The sequence below is a fragment of the Podarcis melisellensis genome (assembly GCF_964234715.1).
Source record: "Podarcis melisellensis genome assembly, chromosome: 6".
NCBI lineage: Eukaryota > Metazoa > Chordata > Lepidosauria > Squamata > Lacertidae > Podarcis > Podarcis melisellensis.
Window position 1 is genome coordinate 1062420 of NC_138538.1, and position 22773 is coordinate 1085192.

General features: G+C 48.0%; 1 protein-coding gene across 1 annotated transcript; it reads left to right on the forward strand.

Annotated features, from left to right (window-relative positions):
- Positions 1-12363: 12363 nt before the first annotated feature.
- On the forward strand, positions 12364-20789 carry LOC309373145 (eppin-like). The gene is made up of 4 exons (XM_081917389.1): positions 12364-12520; positions 14233-14418; positions 18605-18772; positions 19619-20789. Exons 1-4 carry the CDS (start codon positions 12424-12426, stop codon positions 19627-19629), a joined length of 462 nt encoding a protein of 153 aa, XP_081773515.1. The 5' UTR covers positions 12364-12423; the 3' UTR covers positions 19630-20789.
- The last annotated feature ends 1984 nt before the right edge of the window (positions 20790-22773 follow it).

The following is a 22773-nucleotide window of genomic DNA, read 5'->3' on the forward strand; positions in this document are numbered from 1 at the left end:
CGATTCTATGCTTCTAACTCTGGTCACATAGAAGAACTGAAGTCCACCCCTGAAATAAGCCTGGAAGGGAGGGGCGTTTCTCTAGCAATGAGGCACTTTGGGAACAAAGCTGGAGTGGTACCTCTTCCCTGTTCCCTCTCACAACTACAGTACAGAGTTCACATCTCTGGCCTGGTGCAACTTTCCCCATGTGAAAAAATCGCAGCATCGCAGTTTAAATTAAAAGATGGTACGAGTGTGTGAAATGATGGATGGTGTTTTGTGAGAAAGCTTCTCTCTCTCTCTGTCTGTTTCCTAGCACTAGAACTCAAGGGCATTCTTGATGTGCTGGGCCCAGGGGTAACCTGTGAAATGCGGTTCAGGACCGCTCCAGAATCCAAAGGTTCCGCTGGGAGTGAGTCCAACAGGGTCAAGGCAGGACATGAGGCAGGAAACCAGGCAAGGACAGGTACAGGATCTCAGGCAGGATCTGGCATACAGCAATGTTGCTCCCACAACCTGGGGTGGGGTCCAGCAGCCTTTTATCTCTGTCGGGGTAACGGCCGGTCCTGATCCCCCGGCGACTCACCTCCCTGTCTCACCCGAAGGCAAGCACTCCTCCTGCGAGTACTCAGGTCTCTCCTTCTTTCAGACCTCAGACTCTGCAGCTCAGGAGATGTTGGTGGGTTACTAGACCCAGAGGCCGCCTCAGCCTCCCCTGACCCAACAGTGGAGCAGCTGTAAGTGATGGCCCAGCTGGAGGGAACTGGAGCCAGGGCAGGCTCAGGCCCCGGACTCGGCCCAGCTGGTGCTTGTTGCGGGGGAACCTGTGCAGACTGGGGCTCTCCAGGATGAGGCCCCAAACCAGGTTCAGATGATGCCTGAGGCAAAGGATCCGGTGCGGACTGAGACTCCTCCGGTTCTGAGTCTGAGCCTGAGTCCCAGGCCATCACACCTGATTCAGGATGGATAAAAGGAAGTCTTTCTTCACACAGGGCATAAGCTGTGGAACTCCCTCCCACAGGAGGCAGGGGATGGTGGCCAACTTGGTTGGCTTCAAAAGAGGATGAGACAAAGAGGACGAGTGGGCTTTCGAGGGCTGAAAGCTATAATGGCTAGGCTGTGCCTCCACAGATGGGTGGGTATAAATAATAAAATTAGGCTCATTTTATGCCCGTATGGTGATGCCAGTGTGACTGGCACTGATATGAATATGGAACACTTGCGTGTGGCAGGAAGTGGAGCACCTCATGGCCTCCATAAATGACTTGCTAACCCACTGATCCAGCATCCCTGCAGGGAAGGGCGTGAAGCAGATCCCGTCTGGCGTGGGGCTCCTGCACCCGCATGACTGCACACCTCCTAGCTGGCTCCAGCCTCCCACTCCAGGTGAGACATTGCTCAGTGCTCCTAAGCAGCGAGAAGATCCTGGGCTGGATTCCTTCTGGAGGAGAGGTCACTGGAGGCTGACTCACAGAATTTTCCTAATGTGTGATTGACGTCGGAGGGATGGGTAGAATGTAAGGCAGAGGCCCAAAGAAGGCGTCAGGAAATCTCAGAGCAGCCATCTCCTTTAGACGTTTGTCCATGCAGAAGTCATGGGCCAGAGGGACCTTTGCTGAAGCTGCAGAGATGGTTAGGTCTCAGCTTCTGGACCAATAGGAAGATGAGAATTGATTTTTTCATAGAGTTGGAAAGGGTCCTGAGGGTCATCAGTGTTGGTGCTGACCTTTAAAGCCCTAAAAGGCCTCAGTCCAGTATATCTGAAGGAACTTCTCCACACCCATTGTTCTGCCCGAACCCTGAGGTCCAGCTCTGAGGGCCTTCTGGCGATTCCCTCCCTGCAAGAAGTGAGGTTACAGGGAACCAGGCAGAGGGCCTTCTCGGTGGTGGCACCCGCCATATGCAACGCCCTCCCATTAGATGTCAAGGAGATAAACAACTGTCTGACTTTTAGACAACATCTGAAGGCAGCCCTGTTTAGGGAAGCTTTTAATGTTTGATGCATTACTGTATTTTAATATTTTGTTGGAAGCTGCCCAGAGTCTTTGTGGAAGCCCAGCCAAATGGGTGGGGTAGAAATAATAAGCTATCATCATCATCATCATCATCATCATCATTTTCTCCAACACCCTAAATGGAACCCCAGCCAGTAATCTCGATGCTGCACTTTGGGCCAACTTAACTTTCCAACTTCAAGGGCTGCTCCATGCACAGGGCCCTGCAGTAATCTAATTTGGAGCTCCAGCAATTGAATTTATGGTATTTCAGTGCATGCTTAAAACACACCTCTGCCCTTGAGTCTTTTCTAGTGCTTAATATCAGGAAGGAATTCACGCGCCTTTGCACTGCCATCTATGTTTTGTTTACATTATTGCAATTTTACTGTTTGATGGCTTTGCCAGCAGACAGGTTGTTTTAGATGCTATATCAACATTTTTATAAATAGAATGAATGAATGATTGAATGAATGAATGTCTGGTTGGCTGGCTGGAAAATTAACAACATTGACTTTAACCACACACCCAGGTTGTGAACCTCACCCTTTGTGTGTATTGCATCTCTGTGCTGAACAGGCTGAACTCTGCCTCCTTCACGCTTGCCAGGTGAATGACTTGATCATCAAAGCTCTGCCTTGCCTCTGAGTATTGGGCCCCAGGATTCACTGTTTCCAAGAGCCTGGGTGTCATCAGGAGAAGAACATGAGAACATAAGAAGAGTCAATGGCCCGCCCAGTCCAGACTCCTGCTCTCACAGTGGCCAACCTGGTGCCCATTATGGGAAAGCCGCAAGCAGGATCCCACCAACCTGGTTGGCTTTAAAAAAGAATTAGACAAATTCATGGAGGCAGCAGTGCTTCTGAAACCAGCTCTTGTGCTTGCAGCCTCCTTGCTGGTTTCCCATAATAGGCAACTGTGAGAATAGGGTGGGCCATGGGCCTGACCCAGAAGGCTCCTCTTATAATAAAACAATAAATAAATTTTTATTTATACCCCGCCCTTCCCAGTTCAGAAAACCGGGCTCAGAGAGGTTAACAACAAATTTAAAACACTTAATTGATGCAATAAAAACAGCATAAAATACGGTATAAAATGTGAATGACAATAAATTCAGAATTCAGAAATCAATTTAGGGGGGAAATCCATCCAATAAACATTAGATGATCACCAGGACTAGCTGGCTAAATTAGTCCTACTTGGGCCAGCGAGGAGACCATGGGAGAATTAGCTGTGGGGTCTCAGAGCGGGTGATCTTCATAAAAGGGGAGGGGGAGGGAAGGAAGGAAGGAAGGAGAATAAAAGATCAGACTGAATTCAAATTAAAGGCCAGGCGGAATAGCTCTGTCTTACAGGCCCTGTGGAAGGAGGTTAAATCCTGCAGGGCCCTGGTCTCCTGGGACAGAGCATTCCACCAGGTCGGAGCCATCACTGAGAAGGCCCTGGCCCTGCTGGAGGATAGTCTGACTTCCTTAGGGCCTGGGACCTCTAAACTATGGTTATTCATAGGCAGTCCCGTAGATACATGGGCCCTAAGCCACATCAGTATGTTCTTACTGATCTGGGGGTCACACCAGCCGTTGTCCTTTTCGGCCAGTGAAGCCACTCTGTCCCAGCCGTGCTCACCTGCCCTTCACCTGACATAATACAGGATGACGTCAGCCTCTTCAGTCTGCTGCCATAACATTGGCCTCCCAAATCCAGTCTGGTGTATTTGTTTTGGGCACATGTTTGCCACGCCCGTCAAGTGTTGCTGGGGTGGCTGTTTCGCTGGCCAGACTGACAGATCCTCCATGGCTGGGGAGTCTCCAGGGAGCGAGAGATCAGCCGCCGAGAGCTCCTCTCCCTGCATCTGGGGTGGGGCTGTGTCTCGATCTCCTGTCTTGAGGCTCAGCTCCTGGGTGCGAGGGTGGCAGGTTACGCAGCAAGCGGCAGGAACAGGCCAGCGGAAGTCGTATCAACCCAACCTGGTCATTTCATTTTTTTAAAAATTAAAATTTACATTTTTATCATGTTGACAAAACATCAAATCACTGAAATAAAATTACAAAGAATACATTCCCCAAAATTCCCCCCAATTCCCTCAACTTCCTCTTCTGTTTTTTTTATGTATTAACTTCCCCTGCTTGCTTTGTTATATCTAATAATAATAATAATAATAATAATAATAATAATAATTTATTTATACCCTGCCCATCTGGCTGATCCACCCAGCCACTCTGGGTGGCTTCCAATCGAGTGTTAAAAACAATACAGCATTAAATATTAAAAACAGGGAAGTTATTTATATTAATTATTGTTTTCTCTTATCCTTTTAACATCATCTTCATAGTTTCTATATTTATTTTTGTTAATTGTAAGTGTTTATTTGTATATTTCAACATACCATACATAAGAATGTCTTGCTATTAATTAAATTCAATAAAGCATTTTTTTGGGGGGGGGAAGTGTTTACTCAAACCCTGCTAGTGAGTCCATTTCTTTACATTGTAGATATAACACGAATGGTTCCCAGTCTTTTTTAAAATTCTCTGTTGTCTTTGTCTCTAAGTCTTTCTGTTAGCTTCGCCATTTCAGCATATTCCAGCAGTTTTGTAGCCCAACCTGGTTATTTCAGACCAGTCATTGGATACTTGGGGTTTCTTCCATCTCTTAAGAACAGGCGGGTGCAGAATACAGTAAACGAGGAAAGCTAAAGTCAAGTTGGGCACTGGGAGAACAATGCGGAGCTTGATGGCTTCTGGCTTCATCCAGCCACATGGGACTACTTCTACATAACGGAGGTGCCCTGTCTCAGCCCCTTCAACTCGTCCGTTAGTATCTAGACCTGTGGCTCCCAAATTTGTTTGGGTCTCCTCTCCCCTGGTTCCATAATCTCAGTCTTGGTGCCCCCCACCCTACCCTATGAAAAGCATTATTCAGAATACGTAGCAGTTTGCAAGCCCCACTGAGGAATCAAAGAATCAGAAATTGCTGAGCTGGGAGGGACCTCGAGGATTGTCTTGTCCCATCAAATAGCACAAGAGATCTGAATCAGATCCAGAACAGTAACAATTAACTGCACATTTGTCCAAAATCCAGTTAAAACCATTTAGGTTAATTAACATGGCAAAATTGATTTACTTGATCTAGTGACGCCAGCTTTTCGAAATCTGATAGGCATTTGCACTGCCACCTCCTAGTTTGTGCAGAAGGCTTTTAAACGTATTTTTTTTTTAATGGCAGAGTGCAATTGGAAATCCAGGTGGGTGAACAGAAGGGCTTTAAACGTATCTATGAACAAAATTTAAACAGCAAACACTACCAGTGGGAATGCAAAGTTCCACTCGTATGGCAGGTCTTTCTTCCCCGCTTTGCCCCCCAAATTAGCTCAGAGACTGAGAAGTGATAAGATAGCCATCTTCAAATATTTGAAGGGCTGGAAGAGGGAGCCAGCTTGGTTTCTGCTACTCGGGGAAGACCGAGTAAAAAGGATCCTGATTGCAAGGAAGGAGATTCTGACTCAACGCTAGGAAAAACTTTCTGGCAGTATAATAATAATAAATAATAAATAATTTTATTTATACCCGCCCTCCCTGGCCAGAGCCGGGCTCAGGGCGGCTAACACCAGTAAAATTACAGTAAAAACATCATAGGAAAAAACCCACACAATTTAAAATACAGGTTAAAATGTAATTTAAAATGCAGCCTCATTTTAATAGTTGCCATAAGGGGAGGGAAACATAAGGATCAGACTGAGTCCAAACCAAAGGCCAGGCAGAACTACCGGTACTCTGTCTTGCAGGCCCTGTGGAAAGATGTCAAGTCCCGCAAGGCCCTGGTCTCTTGTGTCAGAGCGTTCCACCAAGTCGGGGCCAGTGCTGAAAAGGCCCTGGCCCTAGTTGAGACCAATCTAACCACCTTGCGACTTGGGACCTCCAAGATGTTGTCATTTGTGGACCTTAAGGTCTTCCGCAGGGCATACCAGGAGAGGTGGTCCCATAGGTACGTGGGTCCTAGGCTGCATAGGGCTCTGAAGGTCAAAACCAGCACCTTCAACCTGATCCTGTACTCCACCGGGAGCCAGTGCAGTTGGTAAAGCACTGGATGAATGTGATCCTATGGCAAGGACCCTGTAAAAAGCCTCACCGCGGCATTCTGCACTCGCTGGAGTTTCTGGGTCAGCTTCAAGGGCAGCCCCACATAGAGTGAGTTACAATAATCAAGCCTGGAGGTGACCGTCACATGGATCACTGTGGCCAGATCAGGGCGAGAAAGGCAAGGGACCAACTGTTTGATACAGTAAGAGCTGTTTGACAGTGGAATGGACTGACTCCCCTCTGGAAGTTGTAGACTCTCCTTCCTTGGAGGTTTTCAAGCAGAGGTTGGATGGGCCCCCGTCAGGGATTCTTCAGCTGTGATTCTTGCATCACAAGGGGGTGGACTAGATGGCCCTTGGATGCTAGTCTAACTCTACAGTTCTAGGATTCTGTGGTTGCATCACGCAAGGAGAAATGCTTGAGCTGGCGGGGGAGATCTGCTTAGTGCTGCCCTGAATTCCTCTCCATGTATCTTTAAATATGGAAATGAAAGTGCAGTCACAGGAAAATGAAAAGGAGGATTAGCAAAGAGACGGATGAGGGATGGCCTAAGCCACACAGGCACTCAATGGATGTTTGAGGTCAGTAGAGGCTACACACCCCGAAATCCTAGGCAGAAGCAGCCTGCCAGGGAGCGAACATGGAGTCATGGGTTGAGTCATGGCCTTGGTCTGGGAAGACTCCTGGTTTTGAATCCCATCTTGGGCCTGTTTCTCTCTCTCAGTCTCAACTGCCTTGTGAGGATAAAACCGAGGGACTGAACAACATAGAGCTATAGCCAACGTTGTCTTACTCAGAGTAGACCCATTTAAATTATTGGGTAGGGCTGGAAGGATCTGTCAACTTCAGTGCTTTCCATTTCATCAGCAAAAATAAATAAATGCATCCACATTTTTGTGTGAATTTCTCATAATAAACACATTTTTTTTGTCTGGAGTTTTGACCTAAATACACATTTTCATAAGCAATGTCCCTAATACAATGCATTTTTTGTGAACACTGTTTGGCTGGAGAGCTGCATCAGAAAAACTGGATGATTTTATTTATTTATTTATTTATTTTAATAAGATTGATGCACCACCAGATTGTAAAGAAAACCCTCCAAGCATTGTACAAAAATAGGTAAAAATTTTAATAAGAAAAAATAACTACAGTAATATAAGAAATAAACCACAGGCTAAAGAAAGATCAAAAATTTGCATCAACTTTTTGAAGAAGACTTGTTTTAGTGTGATGGCTTCATGTTGGATTGTCTATTGTTTTCAAAAGTGCAGATGTGATAAATTCAGCTTTAAATGTAAACAGCATTGAATTTCTTCTCCATCCCTAACTCTGGGCAGTCCCAGACCTTTCCCCCTCAAATTTACCAAGGCAAGTGAGGTGTTTATATTTCCAGGACGTGGGTTATAATGTTCCTACAAAAATTACGCACCCAAGAAATTCCCGTCCAGCATGGAGATACCCACAACAATTACACTAACATTTCGGTTTCCCATTTCTGTGCCTCGCCCTTGTCGCTTCTGAATGGGTTTGTGCAGGAATAACATAGAGGTTCTTGCAACTGAAACAGAGAAGTGAGCAATTTAATTACTCTATTTCATATTGGGATGGTGCACTTAAACATTTCCTTTATAGACGGCAAAGCCAGAAGCTTCAGGTGCAAAGTAACTGGAAATTCCAGGATTGCTCTTCTGGATGGATTTTGCCGAATGCAAATCAGGGATGGGCGGCTTGAGAACAGTACCTGGCCCTTCCCTTCCAGCCACCCGTCCATTCAAAACCCTGGCTACAGAATTAACCTGCGCCTCCATGGACAGCTGTGAGTCTAAAATGACTCCCAGGCTGCGCACCTGGTCCTTCAGGGGCACAGTTACCCCATTCAGGACCAGAGAATCCTCCACACCTGCCCGCCTCCTGTCCCCCCAAAACAGTACTTCTGTCTTGTCAGGATTCAACCTCAATCCGTTAACCGCCATCCATCCTCCAGCCTCCTCCAGGCACTCAGACAGGACCTTCACTGCCTTCACTGGTTCTGATTTAAAGGAGAGGTAGAGCTGGGTGTCATCTGCATACTGATGAACACCCAGTCCAAACCCCCTGATGATCTCTCCCAGCGGCTGCATGTAAATGTTGAAAAGCATGGGGGAGAGGACAGAACCCTGAGCCACCCCACAAGTGAGAGCCCAGGGGTCTGAACACTCATCCCCCACCACCACTTTCTGAACTGGCCCAGAAGGAAGGAGCAGAACCACTGTAGGACAGTGCCCCCAGCTCCCAGCCCCTCTAGACGGTCCAGAAGGATGTTATGGTCGATGGTATCAAACGTCGCTGAGAGAGCCAGCAGAACTAGGAAACAGCTCTCACCTTTGTCCCCAGCCCGCCGGAGATCATCAACCAGCACAACCAAGGCAGTTTCAGTCCCATGATGAGGCCTGAATCCCGACTGGAACGGATCCACTGAAAGCCAGTGTGGTGTAGTGGTTAAGAGCGGTAGACTCCTAATCTGGGGAACCGGGTTTGCGTCTCCGCTCCTCCACATGCAGCTGCTGGGTGACCTTGGGCCAGTCACACTTCTTTGAAGTCTCTCAGCCCCACTCACCCCACAGAGTGTTTGTTGTGGGGGAGGAAGGGAAAGGAGAATGTTAGCCGCTTTGAGACTCCTTAAAGGGAGTGAAAGGCGGGATATCAAATCCAAACTCTTCTTCTTCTTCTTCTTAAGAACATCAGAACCTCCTGCATCAGGAACAATGGACCATCTGGCCCAGCATCCTGTTCTCACAGGTGCTTGTGGGAAACCAGGATGCAGAATCCGAGCACAGAAGCCCTCTGCCCTCCTGTGGTTTCCACCAGTTGGCATTTATAAGCTCTGCTGCTTCCAACTGTGCAGGCATAGCAAAGCTATTGTGACTAGCATCCATCAAAAGCCCTCTCCTCCTCCATGAATTTGTCCAGTCCTCCTTTCAAGCCATCTAGCTTGGTGGCCCTGGTTGCCTCCTGTGGGAGGGAGTTCCACAGTTCACCCTCCTCCTCTGGCAGAGCACAAGTGGCAAGAGGCATAAGAGGGAGTCTGAGATGCCCAGTCACTGTGCCTGTAGGTCTAGCTCAGGGCATGGGGGGAGGCCTTGAACCCCGAGAAGCCTTGCACCATTGGGTCAGGAGCCAGGAGGATGTCTGGGGCCAAGGCAAGGTCATGTGCAGGTGGTGGGGGGAGCCCAGGCCAGGTGCTTTTGGGGCAGGAGGCGGGCATGATGGTGGGAGAAGTAAACAGGCAGTGCAGGTTGGAGGAGGAGGAGGAGGAGGAGAAGGAGGAAGGTGCAGCAAGATTGCTAAGAGGAGCAAGGCCTTGTTGGCATATAACTCCCATGCCCAGAGATCTGCACTGGTTGCCTCTTTGCTGCTGGGCCAAGTTCAGCTATTAGTATAAAGATAAAGGGACCCCTGACCATTAGGTCCAGTCGTGGCCGACTCTGGGGTTGTGGCGCTCATCTTGCTTTACTGACCGAGGGAGCTGGCATACAGCTTCCAGGTCACGTGGCCAGCATGACTAAGCTGCTTCTGGCGAACCAGAGCAGTGCACGGAAATGCCGTTTACCTTCCCGCCGGAGCGGTACCTATTTATCTACTTGCACTTTGACGTGCTTTCGAACTGCTGGGTTGTCAGGAGCAGGGACCGAGCAAAGGAGCTCACCCCGTCGTTGCGGGGATTCGAACCGCCGACCTTCTGATCGGCAAGCCCCAGGCTCTGTGGTTTAACCCACAGCACCACCTGCGTCCCTAACTATTAGTATACAAACCCTTAACAACTTGGGCTCAGTTTACCTGCAAGATCACCTCACCCCAGAACCGGCCCTGTTACAGGTGCCACACAATGCCTGTTCTGCAGTTGCAAGAGCTCAATCTTTCTGTTGGAAGCTGCCCAGAGTGGCTAGGAAAACCCAGCCAGATGGTTGAGGTATAAATAAATAATAATTATTAAATTATTATTATTATTATTATTATTATTATTATTATTGAGCATGGCAGCACCTGTACTTTTGAGCCCTCTGCCTTTCGGCATCAGGCAAGAGCCATCGCTGGTGCTTCTTTTCAGTGCCTGCTAAAAACATTTCAGTTTAGGCAAGTCTACCCAGATGTTATTGCTATTTTAACTTTGCCAAAGTCTTAAATGATTGTTGATTTTTCTCGTATCGTTTTTGTAAACGGCTTTGAGGGTTGTTGCTCTTTATCCCAGTTGCAGCGCCTGCGTTTTCCTTCCCATCCAGCCCTGGCTCCCGGTCTCCGCAGCTTCGATTGCCCTGCTTGGTGCAGCAATCCAGGTGTGCTCAGTGCTGCCAGTCAGGTGCCAGGGTGCTTAGCCTGGCTAATGATAAGCCATAGCTGAACAATGGGAGAGGGAGGGTGGGGTGAGGTGCACTTTTGGTGGCCACCGAAAGCCGCCCTGTCCTTCTGGCGAACTCTGCAAGTGTGGGAGGCAGAGGGGGCCAAGGGGACTGGGAGGAAGGTTGCACGGGTGCTGCCTCTCGAGTCGCCATCCAGCCCGACCGAAACACAGCTCTCTGTTGAAATTCGCATTTCTCTGAATTTTGCAATGCAATTCTCCACACACCCCAATAGTTACATAATTGCATAGATTGGGGGGAATTGTGCACAGAGGTGCATGTCTCTGTAAAAACTGCACACAAAATCCATTATATTAGTATAATGAAATGCTATTATTAGTATTAGAAATATTATTATTAAGAATTTCCTGCCCTCCACACAAAGGTCCCAAGATGAGTCACAGCACCAAAACACAATTTTAAAACAATGATAATTACATTGCCATATCTATCAATTACATTGTCTATATCTATCTATCTATCTATCTATCTATCTATCTATCTATCTATCTATCTATCTATATCTATCTATCATCTATCATCTATCTATATCTATATCGATCTATCTATCTATCATCTATGTATCTATCTATCTATCTATCATCTATCTATCTATCATCTATCTATCATCATCTATCTATCTATCTATCTATCTATCTATCTATCTATCTATCTATCTATCTATCTATCTATCATCTATCTATCATCTATCTATCTATCATCTATCATCTCTCTCTCTATTATCTATATCTATCTATCTATCATCTATCTCTATCTATCTATCATCTATCTATCTATCTATCTATCTATCTATCTATCTATCTATCTATATCTATCTATCATCTATCTATCATCTATCATCTATCTATCTATCTATCTATCTATCTATCTATCTATCTATCATCTATCTATCTATCTATCATCTATCTCTATCTATCTATCATCTATCTATCTATCTATCTATCTATCTATCTATCTATCTATCTATCTATCTATCTATATCTATCTATCTATCTATCTATCTATCTATCTATCTATCATCTATCTATCTATCATCTATCTATCTATCTATCTATCTATCTATCTATCTATCTATCTATCTATCTATCTGTATCATCTATCTATCTATCATCTCTCTCTCTATTATCTCTATCTATCTATCATCTATCTCTATCATCTATCTATCTATCTATCTATCTATCTATCTATCTATCTATCTATCTATCTATCTATCATCTATCTATCTATCATCTATCATCTATCTATCATCTATCTATCTATCTATCTATCTATCTATCTATCTATCTATCTATCTATCTATCTATCATCTATCTATCTATCTATCTATCTATCTATCATCTATCTATCATCTATCTATCTATCTATCTATCTATCTATCTATCTATCTATCTATCTATATCTATCTATCTATCATCTATCTATCATCTATCTATATCTATATCTATCTATCATCTATCTATCTATCTATCTATCTATCTATCTATCTATCTATCTATCTATCATCATCTATCTATCTATATCTATCATCTATTTCAAAATATGAAAGGAGTGAAAACCACATCCAAAAATCCCTTTTTCAGGTGAAACTCATCCTAAAACACTAGTGAACTTTTAGGAGGACTAAATACACATATATATTGCAAATTGCTGCATGAATGTGGACAACTGAAATAAGGATTGGGAAAAATGGGAAACCTGGAGAGTGGAGATTGACAGCTCCCTCCCCCTGCCAGGCTCCAGTCTGACTGGTCTCCCTGCGGCCGGGTGTCGCCCTGTGACGCCTCCCCCGTGTTTGGGAATACGCCGACCTGGGTAGGGCTGTTGCTCTGAGGCCGGATTAGAAGGGAATCCAGTGAGCCGGCTTGTGACAAGCCTTAGCGCGTCCCCCGTGAGCCGGCCCCGCCTGCATGGCCCTTTAAAAGCTACTGGGCTCGGCTGGCAGGGCTCAGACACGGCTCTGGCAGCACCATGAAGGCAGGTGGTCTCCTCCTCCTCCTCTTCCCTGTGGCCCTGCTGGCCCTGGGGGCCCATTGCATGCCCTCTTTGGACGCCAAGGAAGCAGAAGGTGAGTACAGCTGGTCAGAGGGAGCTTGGGGCCTCTGAGGCTGGGCTGGGGGCACCTTGGGTGGTCACTGGAATTGTAGAGATGGAAGGGACCCAAAGGTCCTCTAGTCCAACCCCCTGGAATGCAGGAACCACAGCTCTAGAATCCCTGACATATGGCCACCCAACCTTCAGTGAAGGAGAGTCCACCACCTTCCAAGGTAGACCATTCCACTGCCCAAGAAAGTTCTTCCCAAGGTTTGGTCGGAATCTCCTTTCTTGTAACTTGAAGCCATGGGTTCAAGTCCTCCCTTCTGGATCAGCAGAAATCCAGCTTGCTCCATCTTCCAGGTGACAGCCCTCAGGTGGCTCTCATGTCACCTCTCAGCCTTCTCTTCTCCTGGCTCTGCAGCTCCTTTTCCGCCCCACCCCAACCCCAAGACGCACACCTGAGGCAGCCGAGTCTTTTGTTGTATGACGTTCCTTCTCTCTCCACCAGTGGTCTGTGGGTCCAGGCCAGGAAAAGATGGGACCCTCTGGCACAGTCTTTATATAGATGCCGCTCAAGGTGGGCTGTCCAGACTGGGGTGGGGCTGTTTGTTTTTTAGGGGTGTGCACCAATCAGCAGGCGATCTGAGCATTGCTCCCCAAGATATCTTCCCTTGGAACTGATGGTGCTTTAGGGGGTGGGGGACTGCGTGCGCATAGGGGCACAGCCTGGGCAGGGCCCCTTCTGCACCAGCTGCTGTCTTTAAGTGCCAAAGAGAATAGAGGTAAGGGACCTGCTTGACATCAATGGGCAGGGAGTTCCAAAGTGAAACTGCTGCCATACGAAACAACCAGGTTCTTACAAATATGGAAGAGGTATTACGTGGTTCAGCTTACGTTGTTATCTCTTGCACTTCTTTGTGGGAGGTGCTCTGGAAAGTGGCTTATGTAAGTGAACCTTTGTGGGTCCCTTAAGGAAATCCTGTTGGATGAGGCCAGTGACTCACCTAGTCCAGCATTCTGTTCTTACAGTGGCCAACCAGATGTTCATTATGGGAAAACCCATAAGCAGGATTAGAGCATTGAGAAGAGACATCCTGGCTAGTAGCCTGCGAGAGCCCTCTCTGTGAATGTCTCTAATCTGCTTTATAAGCTGTCCAGCTTGGTGGCCCTCATTGCCTCCTGTGGCAGGGAGTTCCACAGTTTAACTCCACAATTTGTGAAAAAGGATTTTCTTTTAGTTGTCCTGAGTCTTTCAACATTCATCTTCACTGGATACCTATGAGTTCTCATGTTAGGAGAGAGAGGGAGAGGGAGGGAGAGGGAGGGAGAGGGAGAGAGACTTTCCTCTTTCCCCTTTCTCCGTGCCAGGCATGGTTTTATAAACTTCGACATGTTGCCTCCCAGGGCTTATGCACACCTCTATTTGCCCCACTGCTTTCCCCTGGGAAAACCCAATCTTTAGCGCTGAATTGGAACAAACAGCAATCAGGTTTTCCACGAACTGCCATTTGTTCTGATTGATCCCTAAAGAGCAGGTTTTCCAGGGGAAAGCGGTGAGACAAAAGCAAAACTGTTTGGACCCGTGCTTTGTAGACACAGGACAAGCAGAAGTGTAGACAATCACTTGGCCACCTTTAATCAAAACCCCAAAGTCCCAAACGCTGCAACCTTTGCTCCACCCCCTTGATAGTTTTGGCTGCCCTTCCCCGTCCCTTTGGTGAGCTTCACCTGTGGCTCTTGCAGGCAAGGACGGCAAGGACGGCTACTGCTACAACGTGCCCCCCGTGGCGAACATCTTCGAAGAGAGGAACTGTAGCGCCTGCCTCCAAAACAAGTCCTGCTCCACCTGTGACAATGACTCCCAGTGCCCAGGCACCCAGAAGTGCTGCCCGGGGGACTGTGGCTACGTCTGCCAGGAAGCCGTCATTGGTGAGTGGGGTGCTGGGTGGGGTCCCTACCTGCCTGCCCCTTGCCTCTCCCCACGGCTTCCTTTCTGTGTCTTAGGGGATGTCCATGGGAGGCAGTCAATCTAAAAAGTTCACCCCCCCCAAAGCTCTCCTAAGTTATTGTGGCAAAAATGGGAGACCCTATTCCTCAATTCTTGCTTTCTTTCACATTCGATAAATTTCTGCACCCAACCGCTGGACTCCTAAAGGATATTGTACATGATTGGCGCAGTTCCCCCCTCCTTTTTTTGCTATACTGAATCATGTTATTGGGTCCCTCCCCCCATATGGCTGTACTCATATAGACAAATGTGATTTAAACATGATATTCAACCTTTATTCAGAGCCTTACGTGAAAATGCTTTGGATTGGAACACTAAGACATCGTACCTTTTACGGCCCTTAAAATGCTTAGTTTTTTAAAATTTTCTTTTAGGAAACTGCTGAAAACTGTTAGAATACTAAATTCCAAGGGTCACTAACACTCGGGTCCAGTGCCAACGGCCTTCTGGCAGTTCCCTCGCTGCGAGAAGCCAAGTTACGGGGAACCAGGCAGAGGGCCTTCTCGGTGGTGGCACCCACCCTGTAGAACGCCCTCCCACCAGATGTCAAAGAGAACAACAACTACCAGACTTTTAGCAGACATCTGAAGGCAGCCCTCTTTAGGGAAGCTTTTAATGTTTGATGCATTACTGTATTTTAATATTTTGTTGGGAGCCACCCAGAGTTGCTGGGGAAGCCCAGCCAGATGGGCGGGGTATAAATAATAAATTATAATATTATTATTAACTTCCAGTCCACGCAAAAGGTGCAGGTGCAAGTCAGTTATTATTTGGGAATTGCAAGAAGCATCCCTGCCACTGAGTGTGGTTCCCCCACCCGTATGTTTATTTATTTCACGAGATTTCTAAACTGCAAAGCATAGCCACTGTGGCTAACAGCCCTAGGTAGCCCCACACCTCTCAGGGGGCACCTCTCAGGGGGACCCACTGATCTAGTCAGCCTGGGGACCTGCTTTCAGCCGTCCAAACACCCCAGCTCAGCGAGGGCTTGGCAAGTTGGGGCTTCCAGACCAGCTGCGTGTTCTGGCTTGCCTTTCTCTGGGGAGCCCAAGGCTGACCAGAGGGAGGTTGCAGAGTCCCACAGAGTGCCCAGACAGCATCTTCCACGTGGGACAAAAGTGATGGATGGGGGCAGGTGAGGAGGAGAAGGAGGGGGGCCAGGAGCCTTGGCTGGTTGGAGCGAGCCGTGGGTTTCTTAGGGGCCCTGTTCAGCTCCTGAAGGCTGCATCCGGCCATTTTCAAAGTGCGAAAAATAATATTGGGTGTGGGATTCTCAAGCAACAACTGGATAATTGCTGTCTTTAAAAAGTTATAGAATTGTAGAGTTCAGGGACTGACAGGCGTCATCCTGCAATGAGGGAATCACAGTTGAAGATTCCCAAGAGCTCAAGTCATCACAAGGTGTGCGTGTGTTTTAAAAGGGACCTTCAAAATGCGATTTTGAAAAATCAGTCTTCAGAACATCACTCATTCCTTGGTGATCCTGGAGATTCTGACTTTCAGGGAACGGAGAGATTGAGGTGTTGGGAGATCCCATGGATGGGAAATGGGAATTGTAGTTCTCCTGCTACAGGACACAGACGTGTGGCAAGTGTAAACTGCTTGACGCTTGAGGGGTTCTTCGCCCATCTCCCTTGCTGTGCTCCCCTACAGGGCAGACTTGCCTTGCTCTTAACAGTCCAAAACGGGGAGAATTCCAACAGGTACAGTTTCTCCAAGCCCGGCGCTGTGTCGGCGAAGGGAGCTGTGCCTGCAGAAATTCTCCACTCTGCGCAGCAGTGCCTGCAATGGAATCTGGAAACCAGCCAGTAGCTTCCTGTGCCAAATCCCTCCTCACACCTGAGATGTTCACCTTGAAGGTGTGAGCACCTGTGTCTCAGGGAGGGAGAAAGAGGCCGACCTGTGTCCCCACACCCTTCAGTGTGGCTCGCCTCATGTTTCTTTGTGGTTCTGTGTCTTGCGCTGGGTGGGAACCACCTCTGACTGCCTCACGAGGAGGGCTGGGCCAGGCTGGCAACATTACACCAAAACAACATCTCAGAACCAGGATGATGCAAATGCCATGAGTTTCTCCATCGTCCTCGCTTTCCTCAGTGCCACACAGAGCTGCACATCACTAGCTGCCTGTTGCCAGCTGTTGCCAACGCACCTGTGGCTGTTCATAGGCAGGAGAACCCACCTGCGCAGGTGTGACTTGAAGCCCTTCCAACTTTGTGTGTGAGAGAACAAGCTTGGCTTGAGCCTTTACTTGCGTCCCCAAAGGTACAAAGTGAAAGAAACTTCTGCACATATTCAAAAGCAAATTTGGAGCAAAATTATGGTGTGTGTTTTTTAAAAAAACAAAGCAAGTAAGAACTTAAGAAATGCCACTCTCCCCTCCTGCCTTTTACAGCAACTCATATTCAGAAGCATTATTGCTTTCAGCTGTAGAGGCCTCGGTCCAGTAGACCTGAAGGAGCATCTCCACCCCCATCGTTCTGCCCGGACACTGAGGTCCAGCGCTGAGGACCTTCTGGCGGTTCCCTCACTGCAAGAAGCCAAGTTACAGGGAACCAGGCAGAGGGCCTTCTCGGTGGTGGAGCCCGCCCTGTGGAACGCCCTCCCACCAGATGTGAAGGAAATAAACAACTGCCTGACTTTTAGAACGCATCCGAAGGCAGCCCTCTTTAGGGAAGCTTTTAATATTTAATAGGTTATTGTATTTTAGTGTTCTGTTGGAAGCTGTCCAGAGCGGCTGGGGAACCCAGCCAGATGGGCAGGGTATATATAATAAATTTTATTATTATTATTATTATTATTATTATTATTATTATTATTATTATGGCTAGCAGACAGACTTATCCTCCATGAAATTGGCTAATCCTTTTTCATAGAATCGCAGAATTGTAGAGTTGGAAGGGACAACAAGGGATCATCTAGACCAGGGGTTGTCTACCTGGTCCCTGCCGCCCAGTAGTGGGCATTTCAGGATTCTAGGTGGGCAGTAGGGGGTTCTAAGGCACAAGCTGAATCCTCCTTCCATCGAGTGCTGGTGGGCAGTAAGGAAATTTGACTATCAAATAAGATGCATTAGTGGGCGGTAGGTATAAAAAGATTGACTACCCCTGGTCTAGTCCAGCCCCCTGCAGTGCAGGAATCTTTTGCCCAAAATGGGGCTTGAACCCCAACCCTGAGATTCAGAGTCTCATGTTCTCTGCTAATTGAGCTATCATTTGGTGGCTGCCACCGTTTCCTGCAGAAGTGAGTTCCGTAGTTTCCATCCCTTTGTTTGTACTCTTTTCAGGGCCGGATTTAGGTTTGATGAGGCTCTCAGCTCCTGAAGGTAATGGGGCCCTTTCTATGTCCAGCTGTCCTTTGCCAAGAACAATTTGTTGCTGTTTTTGGGGTTGCTATATGGTAATTTATGGACCTCATAGGTATCTCAAGCCATTTGCACATAACAAACAGGAGCCTACACAACACAAAACACTGTTGCTGTATGTAGGTTTTATTACATTTGTTTTTTATCTTATATTTTGGAAATGTAGATCCAGTTTTTTTATCCTTTAAATTGTTTTGGGGCCCCCAAGTGAGTGGGGCCCTAAGCTAGAGCTTGTTTAGCTGATAGGTAAATCCGGCGCTGACTCCTGGCCTTTCCCACTTTTAAAATTGGTTTATGTGAGACATATGACCCATATGTTTAAGTACCACCTTGTCTCCTTCGACAATTCTCTGGAAGTTTGCTCTTTCTAAAACCTTGAGGCACAATTTGGAGCAGGAGAACTGAAAAGGAAGGCGAGGACAGCTGGCATTTTTTGGGCATGAGCTCAGCCATGGTTTTTCCACCCGAGGGTGACATTTGTCACCAGCCAGCACATGCCTGAACATAAACACCTGAAGCCTCCCTGAGTTTGCCTGCGCATTTCCAGATCCGGTCTGTCCGGTTATGCAAAGAATTCTCCTCCGTCCTTCTTTCTCCCCTGCGTGCCAAGAAGATCAATCAATAGGGTAGAAAACCAAGTGGGATTGCCAACGAAGGTGGGGGGCCTTCTGATGTTTCCTTCCTCCTAAGGCCTGCCTCACATTGCTGTGCACCCTCCCTTCTCTCCCTCTCTCTGGACCCCACAGACTTCTGCCGCCTGCCCTCGGTCTGCGGAAACTGCAAGGCGATGTTTGCTCGCTACTTCTACAACGCCTCCACCCAGAAATGCGAGCAGTTCGTCTATGGTGGCTGCGGTGGGAACAAGAACAATTTTGACACGGTAGACGACTGCATCCGAACCTGCGGGAAGTCCCGTGAGTACGCACTTTTAAGCTTAGCATGAGGCGACAGTGTGATGCAGCAGCAAAAAAGGCAAAGGCTATTCCAGGTTGCATCAGCAGAGGTCTAGTGCCCAGATCAAGGGGAGCCATAGGAGTACTCTACTCTGCCTTGGTCATATCCCACCCAGAGTCCTCTTTTGGGCACCATTTCTTAAGGAGGATATGGACAAGCTGGAAGGTGTGCAGAAGGGGGTGACCAAGATGATCAAGGGCCTGGAAACCAAGCCTTATGAGGAATGGTTGAGGGAGCTGGGTGTGTTTAGCCTGGAGAAGAGAAGACTGAGAGGTGATATGAGGAAGGGCAATATAGCTCAGTGGTAACAGCATTTATCTTGCAAGCAGAAGGCCCCAGATTCAGTGGCACCTCCAGGTGGAGTTGAGAGAGACTCTTGCCTGAAATCCTGCAGAGCCGTTGCTGCCAGTCGGCGTAGACTAGGCTTCCTCAACCTCGTCCCTCCAGATGTTTTTGGCCTACTACTCCCATGATCCCTAGCTAGCAGGACCAGTGGTCAGGGATGATGGGGATTGTAGTCTCAAAACATTTGGAGGGCTGAGGTTGAGGAAGCCTGGTGTAGATAATACTGAGCAACATGGAACAATGGTTTGATTTAGTACAGGGCAGTTTCCTGGATTCCTATATGGTCGCCATCATCAAATCTCTGAAGGGGTGTGATATGGAGGATGGAGCAGCTGGAGTGTTTCTTCGGAGCTTCTTGGTGCAGCTAACCAGCTGTGCAGGGGATCAATATTTGGACCCACCAAGCTCCAGAGGAGGACATGACTTGCCCTTTCTCTAAATTGTCCTCCTTTCTTTTCCAGGGACGGCCTAGACTGAGAAAGCCATCGGGGCAGACCTGTCCCCTCGCTGCGAGACCTGACTCTCAGCAGCTGCACCTTCTTTCCTGGCCTGGTGGAGAAGGGGCTCAGAGACCCCTGACATCTTTGACTCTGTTTTGGAAAATGGGATGAGAGGAGCAAGGGATCCTGGGTGCGTGCTCTGCCTGCTCTCCAGCCTGCCAGCTCCTTGATCGTGGGTTCCTGGGAACACCTTACCCTCTGCAATGCATCCGACATGTTTCTGCATGAAAGCAATACTGTGTCGAAAGCCTGTGTCACAATCGATACTTAACCCCCCTTTGACACTTCTCTGCTGTTTCCTGTTTCCAGAGTGATAGTCCTGGCAGGGGAGACCAAGAATTTGTGCTTCAGGCCTCTTGGTCCACATCTTTGTAGATACTTGATCCTGTGGAGAAGTTTAGGGATCTCCAAAATCATAGAATTGTAGAGTTCTAGTCCAACCTGCTGCAATGCAGAATCCCTGACAGGTGGCCATCAAACCTCTGCTGATAAACCTCCAAGGAAGGAGATCATTTTACCCAAGGAGCGCTGCTGGATGACCCGCTGATGTGGCTGGCCCCTCTCGTGGTTTCCGTTGCTCCCCGATTGTTGCTTGCAGCCCCCACTGCCTGCTCCCCTGCAGCTGTCTCTGACCTCTGTGATGACCTGCGTGGCGTGAGATGCACCTGTTTGCGCTTTGGAAAGGGACAAGGGCTTTGCTAGGATATACGGCTGCACTCCCCACCCCACCCAAGGAAATGAGAAGCAAATACTGCATTTGCCCAAGCAAAGCTCATAGCAGATCCTCTCCCCCCATTTGGAAACTCAGCCATGCAAGGCAGGCGCCCGCTGAGAAAAAGATGTCACCTTATGTCCAAGATACAGAAAAAGGCAGCTATTGGCCGCCTCCTGAGTGTTAAGTTCCTAGAATCCTAGAACAGTAGAGTTGGACTCCAAGAGTCATGGGCAGAGCCAGGATCTTTGCTGGGGGGGAAGAACCTCAGTTAGCTATGTATTTTTTATTTTTTTATTGATTTAGGGGGGCAGCTGCCCCTCCCTGCCCCCCGGCTACGCCCATGCCAAGGATCATCTAGTCTCTCTGTTGATGTGTTGGTGCTTTCTAAATACTCAAATAAAGAAATAAATAAACAGATTTTGGCTTCTGCTCATGAATGAATGAATGGGTACTGACTGTCACCCGTTGGTGGGTCTATGTTCCAGGCAGCACTTGCCAAAGCCACAGATGCGTAGGCAGAGAGGGAGGGGGCTGGACAAGGGGGGGGGGACAGGGAACCAGTCTTGTTTGTGATGCCAGCCCTTCTTAGGTACTCCTTAAAGGTAAAGGGACCCCTGACCATTAGGTCCAGTCGCGGACGACTCGGGTTGCGGCGCTCATCTCTCTTTACTGGCCAAGAGAGCTGGTGTGCAGCTTCCGGTTCATGTGGCCAGCAGGACTAAGCTGTTTCTGGTGAACGAGAGTAGTGCATGGAAATGCCATTTACCTTCCCACCGGAGTGGTACCTATTTATCTACTTGCAGTTTGACGTGCTTTTGAACTGCTATATTGGCAGGAGCAGGGACCGAGCAACGGGAACTCAGTCACAGGGATTCAAACCACTGACCTTCTGATCGGCAAGTCCTAGGCTCTGTGGTTTAACCCACAGCGCCACCCACGTCCCTTTGCAGATCTTTCTCTGGCGTCCTCAGATTCAGGTCCTGGCCAGCAGAGAGAGCTGTACCAGCTGCTTGCCTTATTTGAAGGCAGAAGTTTCAAGCTGTAGCACTGAGACCCGGACAGTGCTGGAGTTACGTGTAAGCTAAACAAGCTATAGCTTAGGACACCACTCTCTTGGGGCCCCCAAAAAAATTTAAAGGAAAAAAAACACCTGGATGTACATTTCCATAATATAAGATAAAAAACAAATGTAATAAAACCCACATACAGCAACCGTGTTTTGTGTTGTGTAGGGTCCTGTGATGTAAGTCATGGGCCTGCTAGCCTGCTCCCTAAAATATCACTGGTTTGCTCCTTTCTATATATAGGGTGCCGACATTCTGCATGGACTGGATGCATGACAACATGTGCAAATGGCTTGAGATACCTATTAGATCCATAAATTACCATATAGCATATATTCAACACAAAAAAGCAACAATTTGTTGTTGACAAAGGGCAGCTGGACATACAAAGGGCCCCATTACCTTCAGGAGCTGAGGGCCTCATCAAACCTAAATCCGGCCCTGGACCTGACCCAGAGGACGCCCTGACCCTCCTCCTGCTTCAAAAAGCCCTTTTAGAGCTCGTTTGCATGCCCTCAGGCTTCCCACAACAGCTGGGGCTAGAAACTCGAACCTTCAGCAGAAATTCCCCCACCGCCCTGCAATTTTCCAGATCCTTTGATTCAGAAGAATTTGGGGTTTGGAAAACCCACACAAAGCCGCCCTCCGCATGGCACCAGCAGTCGACAAAGCTGAGAGGAGAGTGGGCTGGCACTGGAGTCTGTGCTGAAGCTGATCACAAAACCTTGGGGTAGGTCTTGTGGAAATGGGAGCACGACGAGCGATTCTACCACGAGCCCCCCAGGCCTGGCAGGCTCAGAGCAGTGGGGCAGTGTTGTGGTGCTGTGAGTTTTGGGGTCAGTCTGGATGATGCCCCTTCCGGTTCTTGGGAGCCTACGAGGGTGGAATGGATGGAAGCCAGCTGGCCAAATGAGTCTCTTGGTCCAGACAATGGCCTTGGCTATTTATGCACCACCATTAGCTGAACTGAAGTATCTTCTCTGTGCCATAGAACAAATGGGGGGGGCTGTCTTCCACCCCCTCACCTACCTGCTAGGTAGGTGTTATGTTGAATAGGATCCAAAAGGCAGCAGTCTGATTGGTCCTAGAACAATAGGACCCAGAATGCAGCAGTCTGATTGATCCTAGAACAATAGGATTCAGAATGCAGCAGTCTGATTGGCCCTAGAACAATAAGTTCCAAAATGCAGCAGTCTGATTGGTCCTAGAACAATAGGACCCAGAATGCAGCAGTCTGATTGGTCCTAGAACAATAGCATTCAGAATGCAGCAGTCTGATTGGTCCTAGAACAATAGGATCCAGAATGCAGCAGTCTGATTGGTCCTAGAACAATAGG